At 42.2% G+C, this 19,269-nt stretch overlaps 1 protein-coding gene across 1 annotated transcript; it reads right to left on the minus strand.

Annotated features, from left to right (window-relative positions):
• Window positions 1-5,705: 5,705 nt before the first annotated feature.
• Window positions 5,706-16,153, minus strand: LOC133493059 (glycogen debranching enzyme-like). Its single transcript, XM_061805995.1, has 8 exons — window positions 15,393-16,153; window positions 14,741-14,874; window positions 14,464-14,639; window positions 14,259-14,361; window positions 14,027-14,150; window positions 10,040-10,141; window positions 9,792-9,903; window positions 5,706-5,845 (listed from the first exon to the last, which is right to left on the minus strand). The coding sequence occupies exons 1-8, from the start codon at window positions 15,522-15,524 to the stop codon at window positions 5,706-5,708; spliced, it is 1,023 nt and encodes a 340-aa protein (XP_061661979.1). The 5' UTR covers window positions 15,525-16,153.
• Between the last annotated feature and the right edge of the window lie 3,116 nt (window positions 16,154-19,269).

Consider the following 19,269-nt stretch of genomic DNA (forward strand, 5'->3'; position numbering starts at 1 on the left):
TTTGGACATTAATTGAAAATAAAGAACATATTTGAAATCCAAGCAAAATCTGGATATGTGCCATCTTTCAGAGCCAAAATCAGAAGAAACATCCTTGACTCCGCACATGACGTCTCCTGTGCTTAGCATTACAACCATTCGTTCAAGCTAAGCCAAGATGCCGACTTGTTCTGCACAGCTGGAATAGGCTCCAGCATTCCTACGACTATCGTGCAGCTAACAAAATGAATGGATGGATGGATATATATGTGTAAGCACACAACACTTCCCGGTTACTATTTACGGCGATCTGCGCATGCAAAACCAACCCCCATCCCTACCGCTGGTTGAACGCGAGAAACGGAATGCTTGAAAAGTACAATTTGGGGAAGGAAAAAAAAAAAGTCTGGCCACGCCTGCTTGTATAATCTCTACATTGAAACCAACTCCTTATAAAAGCATCAAATCTCCATGGTCCATATAATGGGACTGTTATTGTTGTCGTCAACACCACGCTCCTCCCGACACATTGACTTCCACCTGTGTGCATTCTGGCTCGAACCCTTGAACATTTTTGTTGTTTTTTTTTTGCTCATAGATGGAAAATGGACGGATATATATATATATATATATATATATATATATATATATATATATATATGTGTGTGTGTGTGTGTGTGTGTGTGTGTGGTGTGTGTGTAAATACACAACACTTCCCGGTTACTATTTACGGCGATCTGTGCATGCAAATCCACCCCCCATCCCTGCCGCTGGTCGAACGCGAGAAACGGACTATTTGAAAAGTACAATTTGGGGAAAAAAGTCTGGGCACGCTTGCTGTCCAATCTCTATATCGAAACCAACTCCTCAGAAAAGCATCAAATATCTGCAGTCCATATAATTGGACTGCTGTTGTTCATAGTTAGTGCCACACCCTCTCTATAACACATCAAGTGTTGGATGTGTGTATTCGGGCTCAAGCGCACAGGCTTGAATATTGTACATCATGCTATTTTTGTTTTGTTTGTAATTAATTTCCACAAAAATCGTCCACAAAATCACAGCCAGTGGACATTCTGTGTTCGGTGAAACATATCAGCGAGCAATGGGGGGTGAGAACAGGAAGCACTGCAGGTGTGCCAAATACTGATTGACTGTCAGTTTTCCAGCCGGGCTCATTGGAATGTCTGAGCGAGAGAGGAATTTCAATAATACTTTTCTAATTTAGAGATGTTTCTCTGGGAAATCTGCAAATAACTCTGGCATTAAAAGAAACACTGGGCCCTCATCTACTAACTTTTAATGCGTGCTCCCACTCCTAATAGTTTTGACAAAGTCTTCCTTTAAACATCACTCACGCTTAAATTGGATTGGAGCAATCCAGTTTCAATGCGGAAGTCGAAATTGTAGTCTTGCGCACAAAATGGTTGACAACCAATGATTGATAAATAAACAAAGTGGTGGCATCTAGAGCATGAAAAGGGAATTAGTTCTGATACTTCTTAAAAGCAGAAGTGGCAGAAGTGTTTTTTCTGGTCTCTTCAACTCCAAACGACCACAGCCAGAATCTCGGGCCCTAAGCACTTGCATATTACTCTGTTGCAGAGTAACATACACATCTGTGTGGGGATGGCGGATGTGTGGAATACATCTAGCGGCCTATATTCAAGTCGTACAAAACTGGCCGGGCCTTCCCAGCTGGATGACCGCTTGCCGTCGGAGCGCCCCCTCTCATGGCCCGTAGCTGCTCTCTGGATCCCACCCTCATCATTCTCTTGTCAGGTGCCCCTATAAACCACCCTTTCCCAAAAAATAGGGGACACTCTCCCATCCTGGGACTAGGCTGGGGTGGGACTGGCCGCATCGTGGGGAGGTTCTGGATGATCTGGGGGATTCCTGTTCTCTCGAGGGTGGAGGTAGGGGGGCGGGAGTTGGCAGGTCATTTGGCACAGTAGTGTTTGGAGGGGGGTTGGTATGAGGTTCTTGCGGCTACCATGTTGTCAGGCGCCTTGGAATCCTGGCAGACCACCTTGGGTTCCTTGGCATGTGACATGTCCTGTCCGCAGGGTTGCTCTCGGGTGGACTCCTGGTCCTGTTTCCATCTTTAATTGATTGGGTAAGGTCCTTGGCCTCCGTGTGGCGGACACAGCAAATATAGGACATTTCTGTCAGTCTTTTTGCATGCAAAATGGTGTGAATTCACTAGCCTGTGTACATAGGCACACATCCCTGGCATGATTTCATTAGGCGTTGTACAACTCACTTTTTGCGACAAATACATGAAGTGCTTCTGTATCACCCCACTTATATTCTCATTTTATAGATTCTAAAATTCACTGAGTCAGTCCCACCACATTCCAGTTGGATAGCGGGTTCACGATCCTTGTCTTTCATGCTTTTACTCCTGTCCTTGTGCTGTCCTGTTCTTCCTTCATATGGTGTTGCACTAGAGTCTCATGCAACATCCACATTTAAAGTTTCTTTGCTGTACATATGGAATGATTTATTTATCTTATTTTGTTTGCAGTTAGCGTTTTTTTCTTTTTCTCTCACCCTCCTAGAAATTCTGTTCTGTTCGACTGTGATCCTCGATAAAACGTCAATTAAATTCCGGAAAAAAAAAAAAAAATCACAGAGGAAGTTCAAAAAGTCCACTGTGACAGTAAAACTGTTATGGCGTAAAGCAGAGGCAGATTCTCCTTTCTGCTTGATCTAATAGCCGAAGAAGATTAATTAATTCGGGGTTGCCACAGCGGGTCATCTTTTTTCCATGTAAACCTAACTACTGAATCTTCCACTCTAACACCAACTGCCCTCATGTCTTCCCTCACATCATCCATCAACCTTTTCTTTGGTCTTCCTTTCGCTCTTTTGCTTGGCTGCTCCATTGTCATCATACTTCTACCAATATAATTGCTCTTTCGCATCTGGAATTGTCCAAACCATTGAAGTCTGCTCTCTCAAACTTTGTCTCCAACATACAGTGAAGAAAACCAGTATTTCAACACCATGTGAGAAAAATAATCTAAAAAGAAAAGTCCAGAAATCACATTTATTTGTGTGATACAGCTGCAAATAAATATTTGAACACCTGAGAAAACCAATGTTAATATTTGGTACAGTCGAGTTAGTTTGCAATTACAGAAGTCAAACGTTTCCTGTAGTTGTTCACCAGGTTTGCACACACTGCAGGAGGGATTTTGGCCCATTACTCCACACAGATCTTCTCTAGATCAGACAGGTTTCTGGGCTGTCGCCGAGAAACATAGAGTTTCAGTTCCCTCCAAAGATTTTCTATTGGGTTTATGTCTGGGGACTGGCTAGTCCACGCCAGAACCTTGATATGCTTCTTACAGAGCCACTCCTTGGTTTTCCTGGCTGTGTGCTTTGGGTCATTGTCATATTGAAATACCCAGCCACTACCCATCTTCAATGCTCTGACTGAGGGAAAGAGGTTGTTCCCCAAAATCTCATAATACATGGCCAAAGTCATCCTCTCCTGAATACAGTACAGTCATCCTGTCCCATGTGCAGAAAAACACCCCAATCATGATGCTACCACCCCCATGCTTCACAGTAGGGATGGTGTTCTTGGGATGGAACTCATCATTTGTCTTCCTCCAAACACGGTTTGTGGATTTATGACCAAAAAGTTCACTTTTCGTCTCATCTGACCACAAAACTTTCTCCAATGACTCCTCTGTATCATCCAAATGGTCATTGGCAAACTGAGGGCTTGACATGTGCTGGTTTAAGCAGGGAACCTTCTGTGCCATGCATGATTTCAAACCACGACGGTGTATTACCAACAGTCACCTTGGAAACGGTGGTCCCAGCTCTTTTCAGGTGATTGACCAAGTCTTGTCGTGTAGTCTTGGACGGATTCCTCACCTTTCTAAGGATCACGAGGCGCCACGCTGATTGAGATTGACAGTCATGTTTGGCTTCTTCCATTTTCTAATGATTGCTTCAACAGTGGACGTTTTTTCACCAAGCTGCTTGGCAATTTATCCATAGCCCTTACACAATTTTGGCTCTGGTGTCTTTTGACAGCTCTTTGGTCTTGGCCATGTTTCAAGACAAGAGTCTTACTGATTGTATGGGGTGGACAGGTGTCTTTATGCAGCTAATGACCTCACACAAGTGCATCTGATTCAGGTTAATACATGGAGTGGTAGTGGACTTTTAAAGGCGGACTAACAGGTCTTTGAGGGTAAGAATTCTAGCTAATAGACAGGTGTTATAATGTGTATTTGCAGCTGTATCACACAAATCGTTAAAAAGTCTTACATTGTGATTTTTTTATTTTTCTTTTTAGATTATCTCTCTCACAGTGGACTACGCTGAAAATTTCAGACCCCTCCATGATTTCTAAGTGGGAGAACTTGCAGTATAGCAGGGTGTTCAAATACTTATTTTCTTCACTGTAAGCCAGCAGTAGATAATCTGTATCTTCCTAAAGCATGTAGAAGGGAAATGTTTTCAAGTTCAAGGTAACGTGTACCACGGGGATAATGACCGTTAGAACTTAGATCAAGTCAAAGTCAATCACAATCTCATACTTGTAGTTCGTGGGGCAGGTGGGAGGTTGGGGGTGCACGCAAGCATCGCCGCGACAGCCATAAATAAGAGGCTGGCTTGCTAGAACGCGCCTTTATGTGTGTGCGCTCGACGTATTGGCCACACCTAAATCATGCGACGAGGAGAATGATCGTCAAACGTCTTTTTTTTTTTTTTTTTGGTGGGGGGCACGCCGTCACACGATCCACCAAAACTTCCTCGCAATCAACACACCTAGTTTAACTGCATTTCCTTTGGCATGGCTCATTATGATGATGACTTTCAATGCAAATACACTTGGAATACGTGAAGAAGCTCTGAATATGCCCTTGTGGCATCACTTCCAGACATGCTCAGCATGGTTAACTTGCATTTCCTGTTTGCGGGTGAAGACTGATTGTTTGGAAGCAGACTGGTTTAGCTAACAACGTTTATGAAATAAACATACAGTAATGTCAAGACTACACAAAATAAGCGACGTCTTTCAATATCTATTTTTTCTACTAGGAACACATTTTATGTGCATGATTTTTCATGCTCGACTGTGCAGATTTGTGCCGTCGCGCTCGTCAAATGTGAGTGACTATATATGTATGAATGTATATGACTATGTGTATGTGTGTGTATATAATATATATATATATATAAAATTCCTTTGGAGTGCGTTCACAGCGCTACATATATTTTTTTGTTCGCTGAGAGTGCGCAACGAGAGCGCAATTGCACAGTTGTGCACCTCCGAGGCCACAGTGGTAGGGTAGTGGGCACCTTTATATGAACAGTGCTGTAATAGCGGAAGCCACACTTGACCAAACAACAGCAACAATGGTGACTAAGAAATGGCAGCAGCAGTGAAAATTAAGTGAATTCTACTTTTAAATCTGATGTTTGTCCTCATTTTGGGTTACAACAGAAACCTTCACTCTAATAAGTCTAGAAATATTGTTTTCAGCATACAGTCAACCATTTCACTTTTTCAAACAAGAGCTGTCATCATGTGTTTACCTTTGCACTTAAAATACACAAGTTAAATCATTAGAAAAGGTAATCAGTCAATATGCTAGGAAATATTTTTTTTTAAATCTAATATCTAATACAAACTAATCTATTTTTCTAATAGGAAGATTTTTTTCTTAGCAAATTCACATGTAATAAGAATTTCTGTGTTACCTGGGAGTAGCAGGTATGCCTTTGTTTCTTGCACGCTCACTCTCTCCCATTTTATCCATCCAAGTGCCACAGTTAAAACGGTTTCCTCCATGGACAAAGCCTGTTGCAGGATCCACATAAATCGCCACATTGAAACCTAGAAGGAAAAAGAACACACTGACATGGTTCCGCTGTTGTTTCAGTGTAGTGTTTACTATAAATTTGCATTTGTTTTTAGATATTCGTTTTTTTAACAGCCTATGCATGTCAACTGCACACGGGAAGAATTCCTAAACATTAGGTAGCCTACTGTCATCAACCTTTTTAATCGATATCTGTACTTAATCAAATTCCATCCACTTTTATAACAACTGTGTTTTGTGGACATGCCCTGAAAACTGAGTCTGAACTCCCAAAGGTCCCACCAATCTAGACTAAGCAAAAGGCTGAGAAGACATCAAAGAGACCTCAACCTAATCATAATTCAAGGAACATGGACAGAAGGCACTACCCACTGGCGTTGAGAGAAACCGCAAACTCAGTGTGACCTGTGTCATCCATCCATCCATCCATCCATCCATCCATCCATCCATCCATCCATCCATTTTCCAAGCTGCTTATCATCACAAGTGAGTGTTGGAGCCTATCCCAGCTAAATTCAACTGTGTCAAAAGAAAAGATTGTAATATTCCATGAACACTGCAAAAATATTCTTAACAAATGTCTTGATCATTGTGTTAGTGTGTGAACTTTATAAGCTTTTTAAACTTGTTTTTGAATAACAGATTTTGAGAATTGTGGCTTAATTTTTACTTAAATCAGCGTCAAATGTGATTTTCAAAAGGCAGCGACTGATGTACCAGCGCCAAAGTTAAACAATTATTATTTGCGTGCCACCAACAATGTTTTTTATTTTTTTTATTTTATGATTTTAAACTTGGGCAGCACAGTGGATCAACTGATGAAGTGTTGGCCTCACAGTTCTGAGGACCCGGGTTCGATCCCGGCCCCACCTGTTTGAGCGCACTCCGGTTTCCTCTTACATCCCAGAATCATACAACATTTATTGGACACTCTATATTGCTCCTAGGTATGATTGTGAGTGTGGCTGTTTGTGCCTATGTGCCCTCCAATTGTCTGGCAACCAGTTCAGGGTGTACCCCGCCTCCTGCCCTTTGACAGCTGGGATAGGCTCCAGCACTCCCCGTGACCCTCATGAGGAGAAGCGGCAAAGAAAATGGATGGATGGATTTTAAACTTGACATGGTACATTTGTGCCACCATGGGTGTGGTCTCCCAGCTCCCAGTTGCCCATCCTCCCTTTGGAACCGCCATCGGCATATTTAAACTATGACTCTTTTCTCTTTTATTTCACGCTCTTTTGTTGTTTAGGCGTCTGTTGTTCTCTTTTTGGGTACTGGTGGCAACCTACCAGCCAGCCGGCTGCAGCCAAACCCGTCTCCCTTCCTTTGTTGTCCATGATGCAGTCAGCGGCAACACGTGCACGAGCACCTGCCACAAGCCAAGCCGTTTTTCAATCGCAAAAGCTGGCGACGCACCTCCATCTCCTTTCCAAGCTACGACCGTTCGGCGTAGCTGAAGTGTACAACTACTAGCATTCCCTGCTGGCCCCGTACGCACCTGACTGAGCGCCAGAGCTCAGTTCACCATGAGTTTAACTGACAGGAAAATTACACATGCACCTTAACGGGACAAGAACTTTTCCCATGTTTCTTTTATTATTTTTTTCTTTGCCATTATTTTTCCAGCTTCAACCAAAATTCGTTTCGTGCTCCTGAGGTCCGGAGGAAGACTACTCCATCTGCGGCCCGAAGTCACACAATGCAATGCTTGCTACAGGGGGCAACACCAGTGTGTAATAATTAATGTGAAATTACTATCTTTCCATGAAACCTCAACGTTGTTCCTCCCGCGCGGACTAACTGCCTTGAACGCTAATACACATTTATTTATCCTAACTCAAGAGACAAACACACATCCTCTTTTCCATTTTCGTACCCCTGATTTTCTTTTTTTTCTTTAGTTTCTTTTCATTAGTTCATAGTTATGTTTTGATTTAGATTCTATTAAATTCCTTCTAAAATTTCACTGTCTGTCATGCTGTGCGTCTAGATTTATTCAGTACCACCTCTGGATATCGGGAACTGTGATATTTAATGTGTAGCAATCTTTACGATTATTGAGATTAATAAAAGGTTTGTCGTTCCTTTTTCCTAAATGTTAAACGTTAAAAATAAAAAAATGCAAGGGTATCCACAACTACAACAAAAGCAGAAGTGCATAGTACATTCATCTGAAAAAGCACTTGCTAAGGCTATCTGACAAATATCCTAAATCCCAAGTCAACCATTAGCCAATTCACTAAACGCACTCCTGTAACAGTTAAAAACAGATGCATTGGAAATTTCAAGTATTTCATATATATCAAATATATCTATTAGTTCTAACTTCAACTTTTCACAGGTTTTGTTCTGTTGTGGCTTCCAGCTCTCCCGATCATGCTGTTCATAACGCTTGTCCCTAGATGCTTTATCATTATGTTGTTTTACTGGCTCCATGTGTGTAAAACCTGGTATAGCTGGACATCAATATTTTTTTTGTTTGTTTTGTTTTTCACGGTCTCTCTCACTTTAATACAATGAAGGGCCTTTTAGTCAGGACTTCAGTAAGGGGTGACAACTGGTAAGACCTGTACCGTTTCCTCTCTTAGCAAAGACTTTTCTTTCTTTTTGTAATAAAATTACACAAAGACAAGATTGCTTCCTTACTTATGGGTGTCAGAAAAATATTTTTACACAATAGCCAATATACTGGAGCATCTGCTTTGATCGGAAAAAGAAAAGCTGTGGTGGATCAATCACTAAGTGGGCTTGCTGGGCCCTGGTTGAGCTCGCTGGATGTATGACATCCAAGTCCTCCACCGTATGGAGGAAAAAGGCATGAGTGGCACATGTTATATGGGTGAAGGACACCCAATTGCGCCTTAATTGTGAAAATGAAGATTGTGTCGTCGTTACTCTTGGTTATTATGTTGATTACTGTGGCACTGTGAACTCCAGGTAGTTAGGGAACTGGAGTGGAACAAAATCACCCAGAATCACTCATTACTTAGGGGGGGTTTGACAGATCAAAACACAATCATGAGCCTCCAAATATAATCAGAATGTGTACTGTACCACCAGGGAGAATAACAGTGGATCACTACTACACTACTCTGAAAGAGGTATATTGCTATGTCCCCTGAGCAGCTTTGGGGTTATTTAATCACGTATTTGTATCTCCCTGAGTGCAAGATAAAGGAAAAAACCTGCAAAGCCTATGCAAAAACTTTGATAGAGTGGCCCAATGAAGCAAAACTGGAATTACAGGACTGCTTGGACTGCAGAAATTAAACCTTGAAACAAGATTTGTTTGAAAACAAAAATGCATTAGATGGATTTTAAACTTTTGAAAATATTAACCACAATTGACATCCTATAATGTTGTACAAGTTCTATAAAATGATGTGGTTCACTGCTAACTGCTATGTCCTGCACAAGCAAGTAAGAAGAAAAAAGAAATTAACCATGTTATGCAGATAGGCTGTAGAACCATTTTTCTGCATATGATTGTGGCAGTGTCGTGTCAGAAAACTATCACCAACTACAGGGGATCTTGCCTTCAAGTAGAATCCAAAACAACCACAATGGCAATCTGCATAAAATGAATACAATAACAGCCTACACCCATGCAACCACACTACATCACATCTCTGACTCCCCAAGAACCCTGCCATTAGGGGATCGAATCACTAAAGGCCCGAGTCATAGTCTGTCAAACTCGTGTTAGATGAACTGAATAGCATCTCAGGAAACCTGCTGGATGCCAAGCAAACAGCATGACAGAGTCAACATGCTTGACCGACACAAAGATCATCAGTTCAGGAACCGGCATCAATGATCAATTGTGCAGCGGTCAACACAATGATCGACAGTATGAGCAACACTGATCAACACTGCAGAAACCTCTTGTAAGATCAGCAGTGCATGAGACCTGTGAAGAGCTATCGCTCTGCCTCTCTCTTGCTGATGGAAGACACACACCTTCGTCTCTCATGTTCATGTCTATCTTGGGTCCAGCATCTCGCTCTCTGAAGGAAATTCCATCGAGGTGGCGTTGCAAAATCTCTTGAATCACATCATACAGAGGCTGCTCCTGTACACAAACACTGAATATCTCAATACATAATTAATTATGATATTGTTGTATGGTTGAAAGTTTTTAGATTTAGATGTTTTTGCTCGACAGTAATTTTGGGAGGTGGCAAATGATAATACATGGATGTACATACCACTTCTCCTGGTGTACAGGGCTCACTATCATCAGTTGGGTACATGCGTGTGACAGGAAACTGGAGGATACAACACCCTTGGGGAACATGGCTGACGTAATCCTAAAAAGTACAGGTATGGGACATTTTCAGATAATTTGATCAATAAGATGTTATGTGTGTATTTTTATTTTCCTTTCTTACTTTTATGTATTTATATATATATATATATTTATGCATATTTTTTTTACTATGATGCGATTCTTTTGTGATGTGGAATTCTGGAATGTTCCGAGAGGTGCCTATATAAGAAGAGTGAGAAAGACCGTCAACAGAACTTCTTACCAACACTCTTTCGACAAGTAGACAAGTACATGCCACACTGCATTCTCCCTTTCATTCTTGTAAATATTTGGACATTTGTTAACTTGGAATATTCACTGGAAAGAACATTTGCCTGGTTGTTCAACTCTGGTGACTATTCATAGCTTGGCTCAACTATTCGGTCTTTGAACTTCTATTCTGTGTTGATTATTTCATTTTTGTGTTGTGTTGTTGTGTGTGTGATTAAATTGTCTTAAACACAATACAACTGCTTTGTCATATTTTGCTAGTTTGAGTTTGGGGATTTTAGTTTAAATTCACACGCAACAGAGTAAACGTAATCAAAAAAAAAAAAAAAATCAAATTTGGATTTATTTTTAATGCTGCCAACCCCAGTTTTACAATACAGTGGTACCGCTACTTACGAAATTAATCTGCTCTAAAAGTCAATGAGTAACGTCAAGTTTTTATGAGTAGAAACATATTTTACATGTGAATAGCCTAATCGGTTCTACCACCCCAACCCAGGCAGGCACGGGGAGAACATGCAAACTCCACACAGGCGGGTGTGGGACCTCAGAACTGTAAGGCCAACGCTTTACCAACTGATTCACCGTGCCGCCCCATGGAAAATGTATTTTAGTAAATTGAAGAAGAATCCCATAAATCCAAAAATGTAATGAGCATATTCAGTTTTTAAACATGTTGCAAATCCATCCATTATTTGAGTCGCTTATCCTCACAAGGGTCACGGGAGTCTACCCAGCTATCTTCGGGCAGGAGAAAGGGTACACCCTGAACTGGTTGCCACACAATCGCAGGGCACATAACAACAAACAACCAGTCACAGTCACAATCATGTTTACAGGCCAATTACTGCATGTTTTTGGGATATGGAAGAAAACTGGAGTGAAAAAAACTACACAGGCACGGGGAAACATGTGAACTCCACACAGGCAGGTCCAGGATTTGAACCCTGGTTGTCAGAATTCTGAGGCAGATGCTCTAACCAGTTGTTCACCGTGTCACCATGTTGGAACTCCAAAACGTAATTTAAGTTTGCCATGTCTTTACCATTACGGATCAACTTATATGAAAATGACGCACATGATGTTAGGCAAAAGCAAGGGAGATGAATAGATGCTCTTGTTTTTATCAGATTACGCATATATTCTTAACATTGAAGCAACCAAAAACATCGGGAAGGAGCACAATGATGATTACAGGTCCCTACTGAGCGCCATGTTTTTCCATGTAAGTCTATCTCCTGCATCTTCCTCTCAAACACCAACAGCCCTCATGTCTTCCCTCACAATATCCATCAACCTTCTCTTTGCTTTTCCTCTTGCCCTTTTAACCGGGAGCTCCATCCTCAGTGCCACCATCTCAAATCCGTACATCAAGGCTGGCCTCACCACGGTTTTATAAACTTTCACATTCATCTTAGCGGAGACTCTTCTGTCACATAACACGCCAGGCACCTTCCACCAGCTGTTCCACCCTCGCTATAGCTTCTCCCTGGAGCCTCACTCTTCCCAATCCACCCTTCTCATTCACAGACATTCTGTTTTACTTCACCTAATCTTCATTCCTCTCCTTTCCAGTGCATGCCGGAATGTTTCGAATTGTTCACAATGTCATCTGTGAACATCATGGTCCAACTGTATTCCAGTCTAACCACATCTGTCAGCATATCCAAAGCAGGAAGGGGCTCAAAGCTGATCCCTGATTCAGTCGCACCTCCATCTTAAATTAGTCAGTCACATCTATGGGACACCTCATCAATGTTCTGCTGCCCTCATACGTGTGCTGTACTATTCGAACATATTTCTGCACCACATCAGACTTAGGCTCATAGGCTATCTCTGGATAAATGGACACAATGTGGCTCCTTCTGACCTTCTTGTAGATTTCCACTCACATACTTAGGGCAAATAATTAATCTTTAGTACTCTTCATAGGCACGAAACCAGACTGTTGCTCACAGATACTTCTGTCCTGAGTCTAGCATCCCCTACACTTTCCCATAACTTCATTGTGTGGCTCATGTACTTTATTCCGCTGTAGTTTGTACAATTTTGAAAATCACCTTTGTTCATGGGAAAAAGCACACTTTTCTTCCATTCTTCGGGTATCATCTCACCTGCTACTATTCTGCTGAACAAGTTGGTCAAGAACTCCACAGCCACCTTTCCAAATTGCTTCCATACCTCGAGAGGTATGTCATCAGGACCAACGGCCTTTCCATTTTCCATCCTCTATAGTGCCTTTCTCACTTCACCTTTACTAATCATTGCCACTTCCTGGTCCATCAAAGTGTACTCTTCCCTCTCTCTCATTTCTCTTTTTCATCAACTTCTCAAAGTATTCTTTCCATCTTTTTAGCACACGACTGGCACCAGTCAACACTTTTTCATCTCTATCACTACCATCCTATGCTGTCGAGCTAAACTCTCCCCTACCAATACTTTAGACTCGGTAACCAGCTTCAGATTACATCGTCTGCACAAAATGTAATCCACCTCCGTGCTTCTACTTCCACTCTTGTCTTGCCTATGTTCCTCCCTCTTCTGGAAAAAGTGTTCACTCCTGCCATTTCTGTTCTTTTTGTAAAGTCCTCCACCATCTGTCCCTAAAGTTCCCTTTCTGGATGTCTATTAATTTCTCATCATGTTTCCTTCACCAACATGTCTGCACCAATCAGAATCAGAATCAGCTTTATTGGCCAAGTATGTAAAAACACACATGGCATTTTTCTCTGGCAATCGTTGCTGCCCTGGTATGACATTCAGAACAAACAACAACAAAGCAACAAGAACAAAGAACAAGAGACAAAACTCTCTCTGTGTCTTATCTAGTTCCTTCCAGAATTTCTCTTTCACCTCAAGGTCACATCCTTCCAGTAGGGTATAGCCGCAAATCACATGATTTCAAGTTTCAGCCTAATCACAAAATCTCTTGATACTCGAAGTACTCTTTTGACCTCCAAGACATTCTTACCACACTCTTCCTGTAAAATAACCCCTACTCTATTTCTCTTCCCATCTACTCCATGATAAAATAATTTAAACCCTGCCCCTAAACCTTCAATTCCTCCGCAGGGTGTCTGGGCTCTCCCTTATAGATAGCATGAGAAGCTCGGTCATCCGGGAGGGGCTCAGTGTAAAGCCGCTGCTCTCTGAATTGATAAGAGGCAGAGGAGGTTGGAGGGACATCTGATCTGGATGCCTTTCGGACAACTCATGGGTGAGGTGTCCCACCGGAAAAAGACCCTGACAAGACACAAAGACACTGGACAACGCTGGAGAGATTATGTCTCTCGGCTGGCCTGGGAATGCCTCGGGATCCTCTGGAAGAGCTAGATGACGTGGCTGGGGAAAGGGAAGTCTGGGTATCCCACGACCTGACCCGGAAAAGTGGTAGAAGATTGGATGGATGGATGTCTTTCTAAAGCACTTTTCCTCACCTTGTTGTTGAATTGTGCTATACCAACAAACTTGCCTTGCCTACTGTATTAAAATCATGAAGAAATTTATGGGTCTCTTTAAAGTTTTGATTTTTAACTAGTGTAATGTACACTAAGACCTTTTGTCTGTCCAAAAAAGTGGAATTGTATTTGTGAACTTCAATCCCTTAAACCCACCTGTAGTATGCCTTTATAAGTACATTTCAGTTTTCTCCTACCTGGAGGCACTGCAGCCACCACCATACAGCATCACGGCAATTGTATCTGGCGAAACGACCCTCTCCCAACAGGTTTGGGATCAAACCATGACGTAATGTCCCTGCGAATGCCAAGATGATGTTTCTAAGGACACAGCAGAAGGACACATTGATTTTTCAATTACTTTATATGTTCAGAAAACAATATCATGTGATGCAGGAATCACACATGCACGCACACACAAATGCATACCGGGCTTCAGTGTGTCTCCCAGTCAACAGCATCAGTCCTCTGAGAGCAATAAAAGTATCTCTGCCCCAGCAACGAAAAATTCCAGTACAGAAATGGGGAAGACCTAAAACAGATTTGAATCAGTGCTAGTAGGAACAAAATGTAATTTTTTTAATAATACTAGATTTTGTTTGGGAAAATTTTCATGCGTTAATAGTTTGGTGACCTGCAGCCACTGTTACGCAGCACTGCTCCTTCTGTCCAGTTATTGAGCTGACGCAATATGGAACATTCGCAATTTTGACTGAAAGAGAAGGAAGACCAGGGTAGCGTCCGACACCACACATCTGAAGAGAACCCAAAGCCAAGTGTCGTACAAAGCTAGAGCCACTCTGAATGAAACTGAAAAATAAAACATAAAATATACTTAGACTTGAGGTTATTTTTTGATTTAATAATCATATAAAATAGACTTCAAAGTTGCATGATTACAAAACAACTACCTTGACATGAGTTTGTAAGTTGCATCCAGAGCTGTGGTGAAAGTGGATACAAGGATTGCATCAAAGTAACAGGGGATAAGATAACGTGGGATGTGCTTCAGATAAGTAAACATTGCCTCCAGCCATTGTCCAACCTGAAGACAAATCATAGTCATGATGATTTTTCAATTACACAAGTCAGATTTTACTGAGAGGATTTTATCAATCCATCCATCCATCCAGCCATCCATCCCTTTTCTTAGCCGCTTATCCTCACAAGGGTCATGGGAGTGCTGGAGCCTATCCCAGCTGTCAACGGGCAGGACGCAAGGTACACCATGAACTAGTTGCAACCCAGTCACAGGGCACATCAAGACATACAGCTGCACTCACAATCACACCTAGGGGTAATTTAGAGTGTCCAATTAATGTTGCATGTTTTGGGGATGTGGGAGGAAACCGGAGTGCCGGAGAAAACCCACACAGGCACGGGGAGAACATGTAAACTCCACACAGGGAGGGCTGGGACTGAACCCAGGTCATCAGAACTGTGAGGCCAATGTTTTCCAGGTCCTCAACCGTGCCACAGAGGATTTTAATGGGAGTAATTCTTTTTCTTTGTCTCTCATGTTCATGCATATATGAAGCCCTTTTAAGGCTGTTAAGGCTTTACCTGTGCCAGAGGTCCTTCTCTATGTATCAGTCTATTGGCGATATAGTCCATTAACCAGTCTCCTTGTCTGAGGTTAGAACAGACCGGATGCCCAAGGTCATTGTTGGCACGAATATCAGCCAAAACTGACATTACACCTGCATTGACAAAACCACATTATTTATGAACTGATAACAATAGGGTTTCCCCATTGTGGGATTAATTAAGACTAATATTCTATGTCGCATGTACAGAGCTTGTGCACGTGATATCAACATTTCACAACGCCATATTGCTGGTCAAAAAGAGCTGCTCGACAGTGTGGGGGACATTGAACTGAAGCAGAATATTCACAATGCCCGAGACTTGTTGTGCTGTTCATTGTTACAACAGACGAGAGAGATATTCAAAGAAATCATTCTATGAAATACCAGCTGAAAAGACAAGAAAAGATGATGGATTTCGGCAATCAAACGTGATGGATGGTGCCCAACCAAATACACACGACTTCACTTCAGGTAGGAATTATTTTTCTCAATCTCAGATTCCCAAGAAGTATTCATCATGCCAATTTGGCTCATTTGAGAAAAATGCGTTTAAAAAAAAAAAAAAAAAAAAAAAAAAATAAGCGAGTCGTCTACAACGTACACGAAGCGTGTTGCGGCCACACGTTAATCTTTGGTAAACCTCTTTCCTTTTTTCTAATATGCATTGTTCTCAAATAAGTCCAATGCGTATTTAAAAAAAGAAAAAACATTGGTCAAACAGAGGTTTACCGAAGTTCAACGCGTGGCCGCAATGTGCGTTCATGTATGGGGGCTGAAGCCTATCGCAGCACTTTATTTTCATTTTTTAAATACGCATTGGACTCATTGAGAACAATGCATATTTAAAAAGATATCAGGGAGAAGTTTACCAAAGTTTAACGTGTGACCACAACACGCTTTGTGTATTGAGGAACCAACTCGTTGTCTTTTTTTTCCCCCCAATTAAAGTTAATGATTGCAAGTTTGTGTAAAATCAGGGGTCATTTATTTAAATATTTGTATTTGTATTGAAAAAAATCTGAGTGGCTCCATCACTATGTGTAATTTATCCTTGATTAAGAACCGATCCAACAACGAAGTATTTGTATGCATCCAGACTTTTCTACGCTTTCAACCTCTTCCATGTAAATCTCAACGACTTACTCACCAGATACATGTGTATATCCAGTTGTCCAAGACTACCGGAAGCGGGGTCATGGTCTAATTTCTTATCGGCGACTTCGGCCTTAAATATGGGTCCTCTATGCCAAGTGTTTCTCATTTTTCTACGTATCTTCATTTATTATCACCTTCTAAATGTTTCATGTTATCGGACAAAACTCTGGGCGTCGTGCTATAAGACGTATTTTCGCGTCGTCTCCAATCGACTTAGCATTGAAGAAGAGGAAAGAAGATGATGGTGGAAACACCTGTGTTACTTAAATTACAGTGTTCAAAATCATACTAATTTGTCACTTAAGACTTTGTCAGATCTCTTTTTATGCGTGTAAAATTTAGGGAAAATAAGAAACCTTTTATTTCTTTATTTCAACCTGTGCATTGTCCCAGCTTGCTTGGCCGAATGTCACACTGGTCCAGTAGATGCTTTTGTGGTTGATCGTCTGTTGAGGTGGCTCTAGGGACATGGAATCTCATCTCATATCTCTCTCTCTCTCTCTCTCTCTCTCTCGAAGAGCCCAGCGTGTAAGGTCAACACGTTCTGACTAGATAGTCAGTGTGTCAATCTTTCACACGCAGCAGTGTTATGCTAGCGAAGAACTTCAAATTCATTTATACGAGACATGTATTGAAAATCAAATGTAGGGCATACCTTCGTGCAAACATATGTGTTCCGGTTGATATTAGATGGATTTAGTTGATGATGCGGTCTTCCACAAAGTTTGATCCATCGAAGGCATTTTTCGTACTGGGTCTTCGGTTTTGGAAAGGGTACGAATTGAATTCCACCAACTAGCCTTTCAGGATACCCGTCGTCACTATTACAAAGTCCGTGACTACACCTCTTAACCATATTTTTTGTTAAATAACCCAAATGTGCGATAAAACGCTAACTAAACCTATACTGGACCATGCAATGTTGTCTGAAAAAATGGCGGGAGCAAAAACGGGCTTTGGTTTATGCAGATCTCTGGCCTCTGATTGGTCAGTGACGTGGATTGCGCAATATCCACGGAGGGGTCAATTACAATGAGACATGGAAGGCTGTGATTGGAAAGAATGGTCCCCCAATCAGAACCCGAGCGGTGTTCGCTTACCTGACGTCTGTGCTTATCATGGGTTCTCCATAATGAACACCCTATTGAAGCATGAGGGTGCCCACATTGCACTTGGCACCAGGACACCCTAGGTCGCAGTTTGATGATCGACTGTGGTCGTGTCATCGGACTTGCAGCCACATGTCTTGGAGACTTGGGTAAAAAGAGGGACAGAGCTGTCAAATGGTCACCACCTGGTGGTGAGTTGGCTACAATGGTGGTGGGGTTCCGGTCGGACGTGGCAAGGCCAAATGTATTGTGAGGGTCTGCTGGGAACAGCTGGCAGAATCCCGTAAGAAGGAGTTTTAATTCATCTCCAACAAAATTTTGCTCACTTTCCAGGGGTGGCAAGGAGCACTGAGTTCGAATAGACTATGTTCCGCGCTTCTATTACTGAGAAAGCCACCCAGAGCTGTGGCCGTAGAGTGAGTGGTGCCTGTCGTGGTGTCAATTCTCAAAGATGTTGGAGAACAGTGAGGCAAGCTGAAGAAGGAACCCTATCTCCCAAGGCAGCTTATGGGTACCAGTTGGAAAAGTGCAATGTAGCTATGGTGTAGCTGATGCAAACACACGGTCATGAGAGGAATTCAATGAGGCCATGAAGAAAGATTTCAAGACTGCTTCAAAGAAATTCTGGTCCACCATCCGGCATCTCTGGATGAGGAAGCAGTGCACTGTCAACATTGTGTATAGTGTGGATGGAGCGCTGCTGACCCCGACTCAGGAGGTTGTGTGTGAGCCGGTGGGGAAAATACTTTGAAAACCTGCTCAATTCCACTGAGATAACTTCCAATGAAAAAGCTGAATCTGGGCTCTCTGAGGCGGGCTCCTATCTCTGGGGTTGGGGTCACCAAGGTGGTTAAAAAGCTCCTTGGTGGCAAGGCCATGGGTAGATTGTTTTGCCCAGAGTTGCTCAAGGCTCTGGATGTTGTGGGGCTGTGCTGGTTAACACACCTCTGCAACGTTGCGTGGACATCGGGGACCGTGCCTCTGGATTGGCAGACTGGGGTGGTAGTCCTGCTTTTTTAAGAAGGGGGACCGGAGGGTGTGTTCAAACAGCAGGGGCTCACATAGCCCTGCCGCCCTGGTAAGGAAGTACGGAAGTTGACTGCAAAATACGTCATTTATAGTTTCTTCTTCAACCACACACAGTCCACAGATTTTTCATGGTGCGAGAGTATAAAAAAAAATAATAATAATCAATATACGGCAACATTCTGACGTGCTCTGAACAAACGGATGATTCTATTCTGGCTGATTTTTTTTGGGGTGAACAACATACTAAATTTCATGATTTTGGCGTCAGTAGCACTTTATCTTGGTCCCTTGAGCTGGATCCCAGGACACCTGAGGTTTCCAGGGGGTGTATTGAATACCAAAAAGACTATAGCCACGGCAGATTCCTTCTGAGTCTAAAGACCCTTTCTGGGCCTGGTTTCCAGCCCGCTGGATGATGTAGGAAGACTTAAAGATGACATAATTGTTGAAATGGAAGGAAGAAGCTGAGAAGGCACTCTGCGATATAAAACAAGCTTTAATGTTAAGCACAGCCATGCCAAATTATGATCACACCTTTTATAAAATGGTCGATTGTAA

This window comes from Syngnathoides biaculeatus, chromosome 19 (genome assembly GCF_019802595.1).
Source record: "Syngnathoides biaculeatus isolate LvHL_M chromosome 19, ASM1980259v1, whole genome shotgun sequence".
NCBI classification, from domain to species: domain Eukaryota; kingdom Metazoa; phylum Chordata; class Actinopteri; order Syngnathiformes; family Syngnathidae; genus Syngnathoides; species Syngnathoides biaculeatus.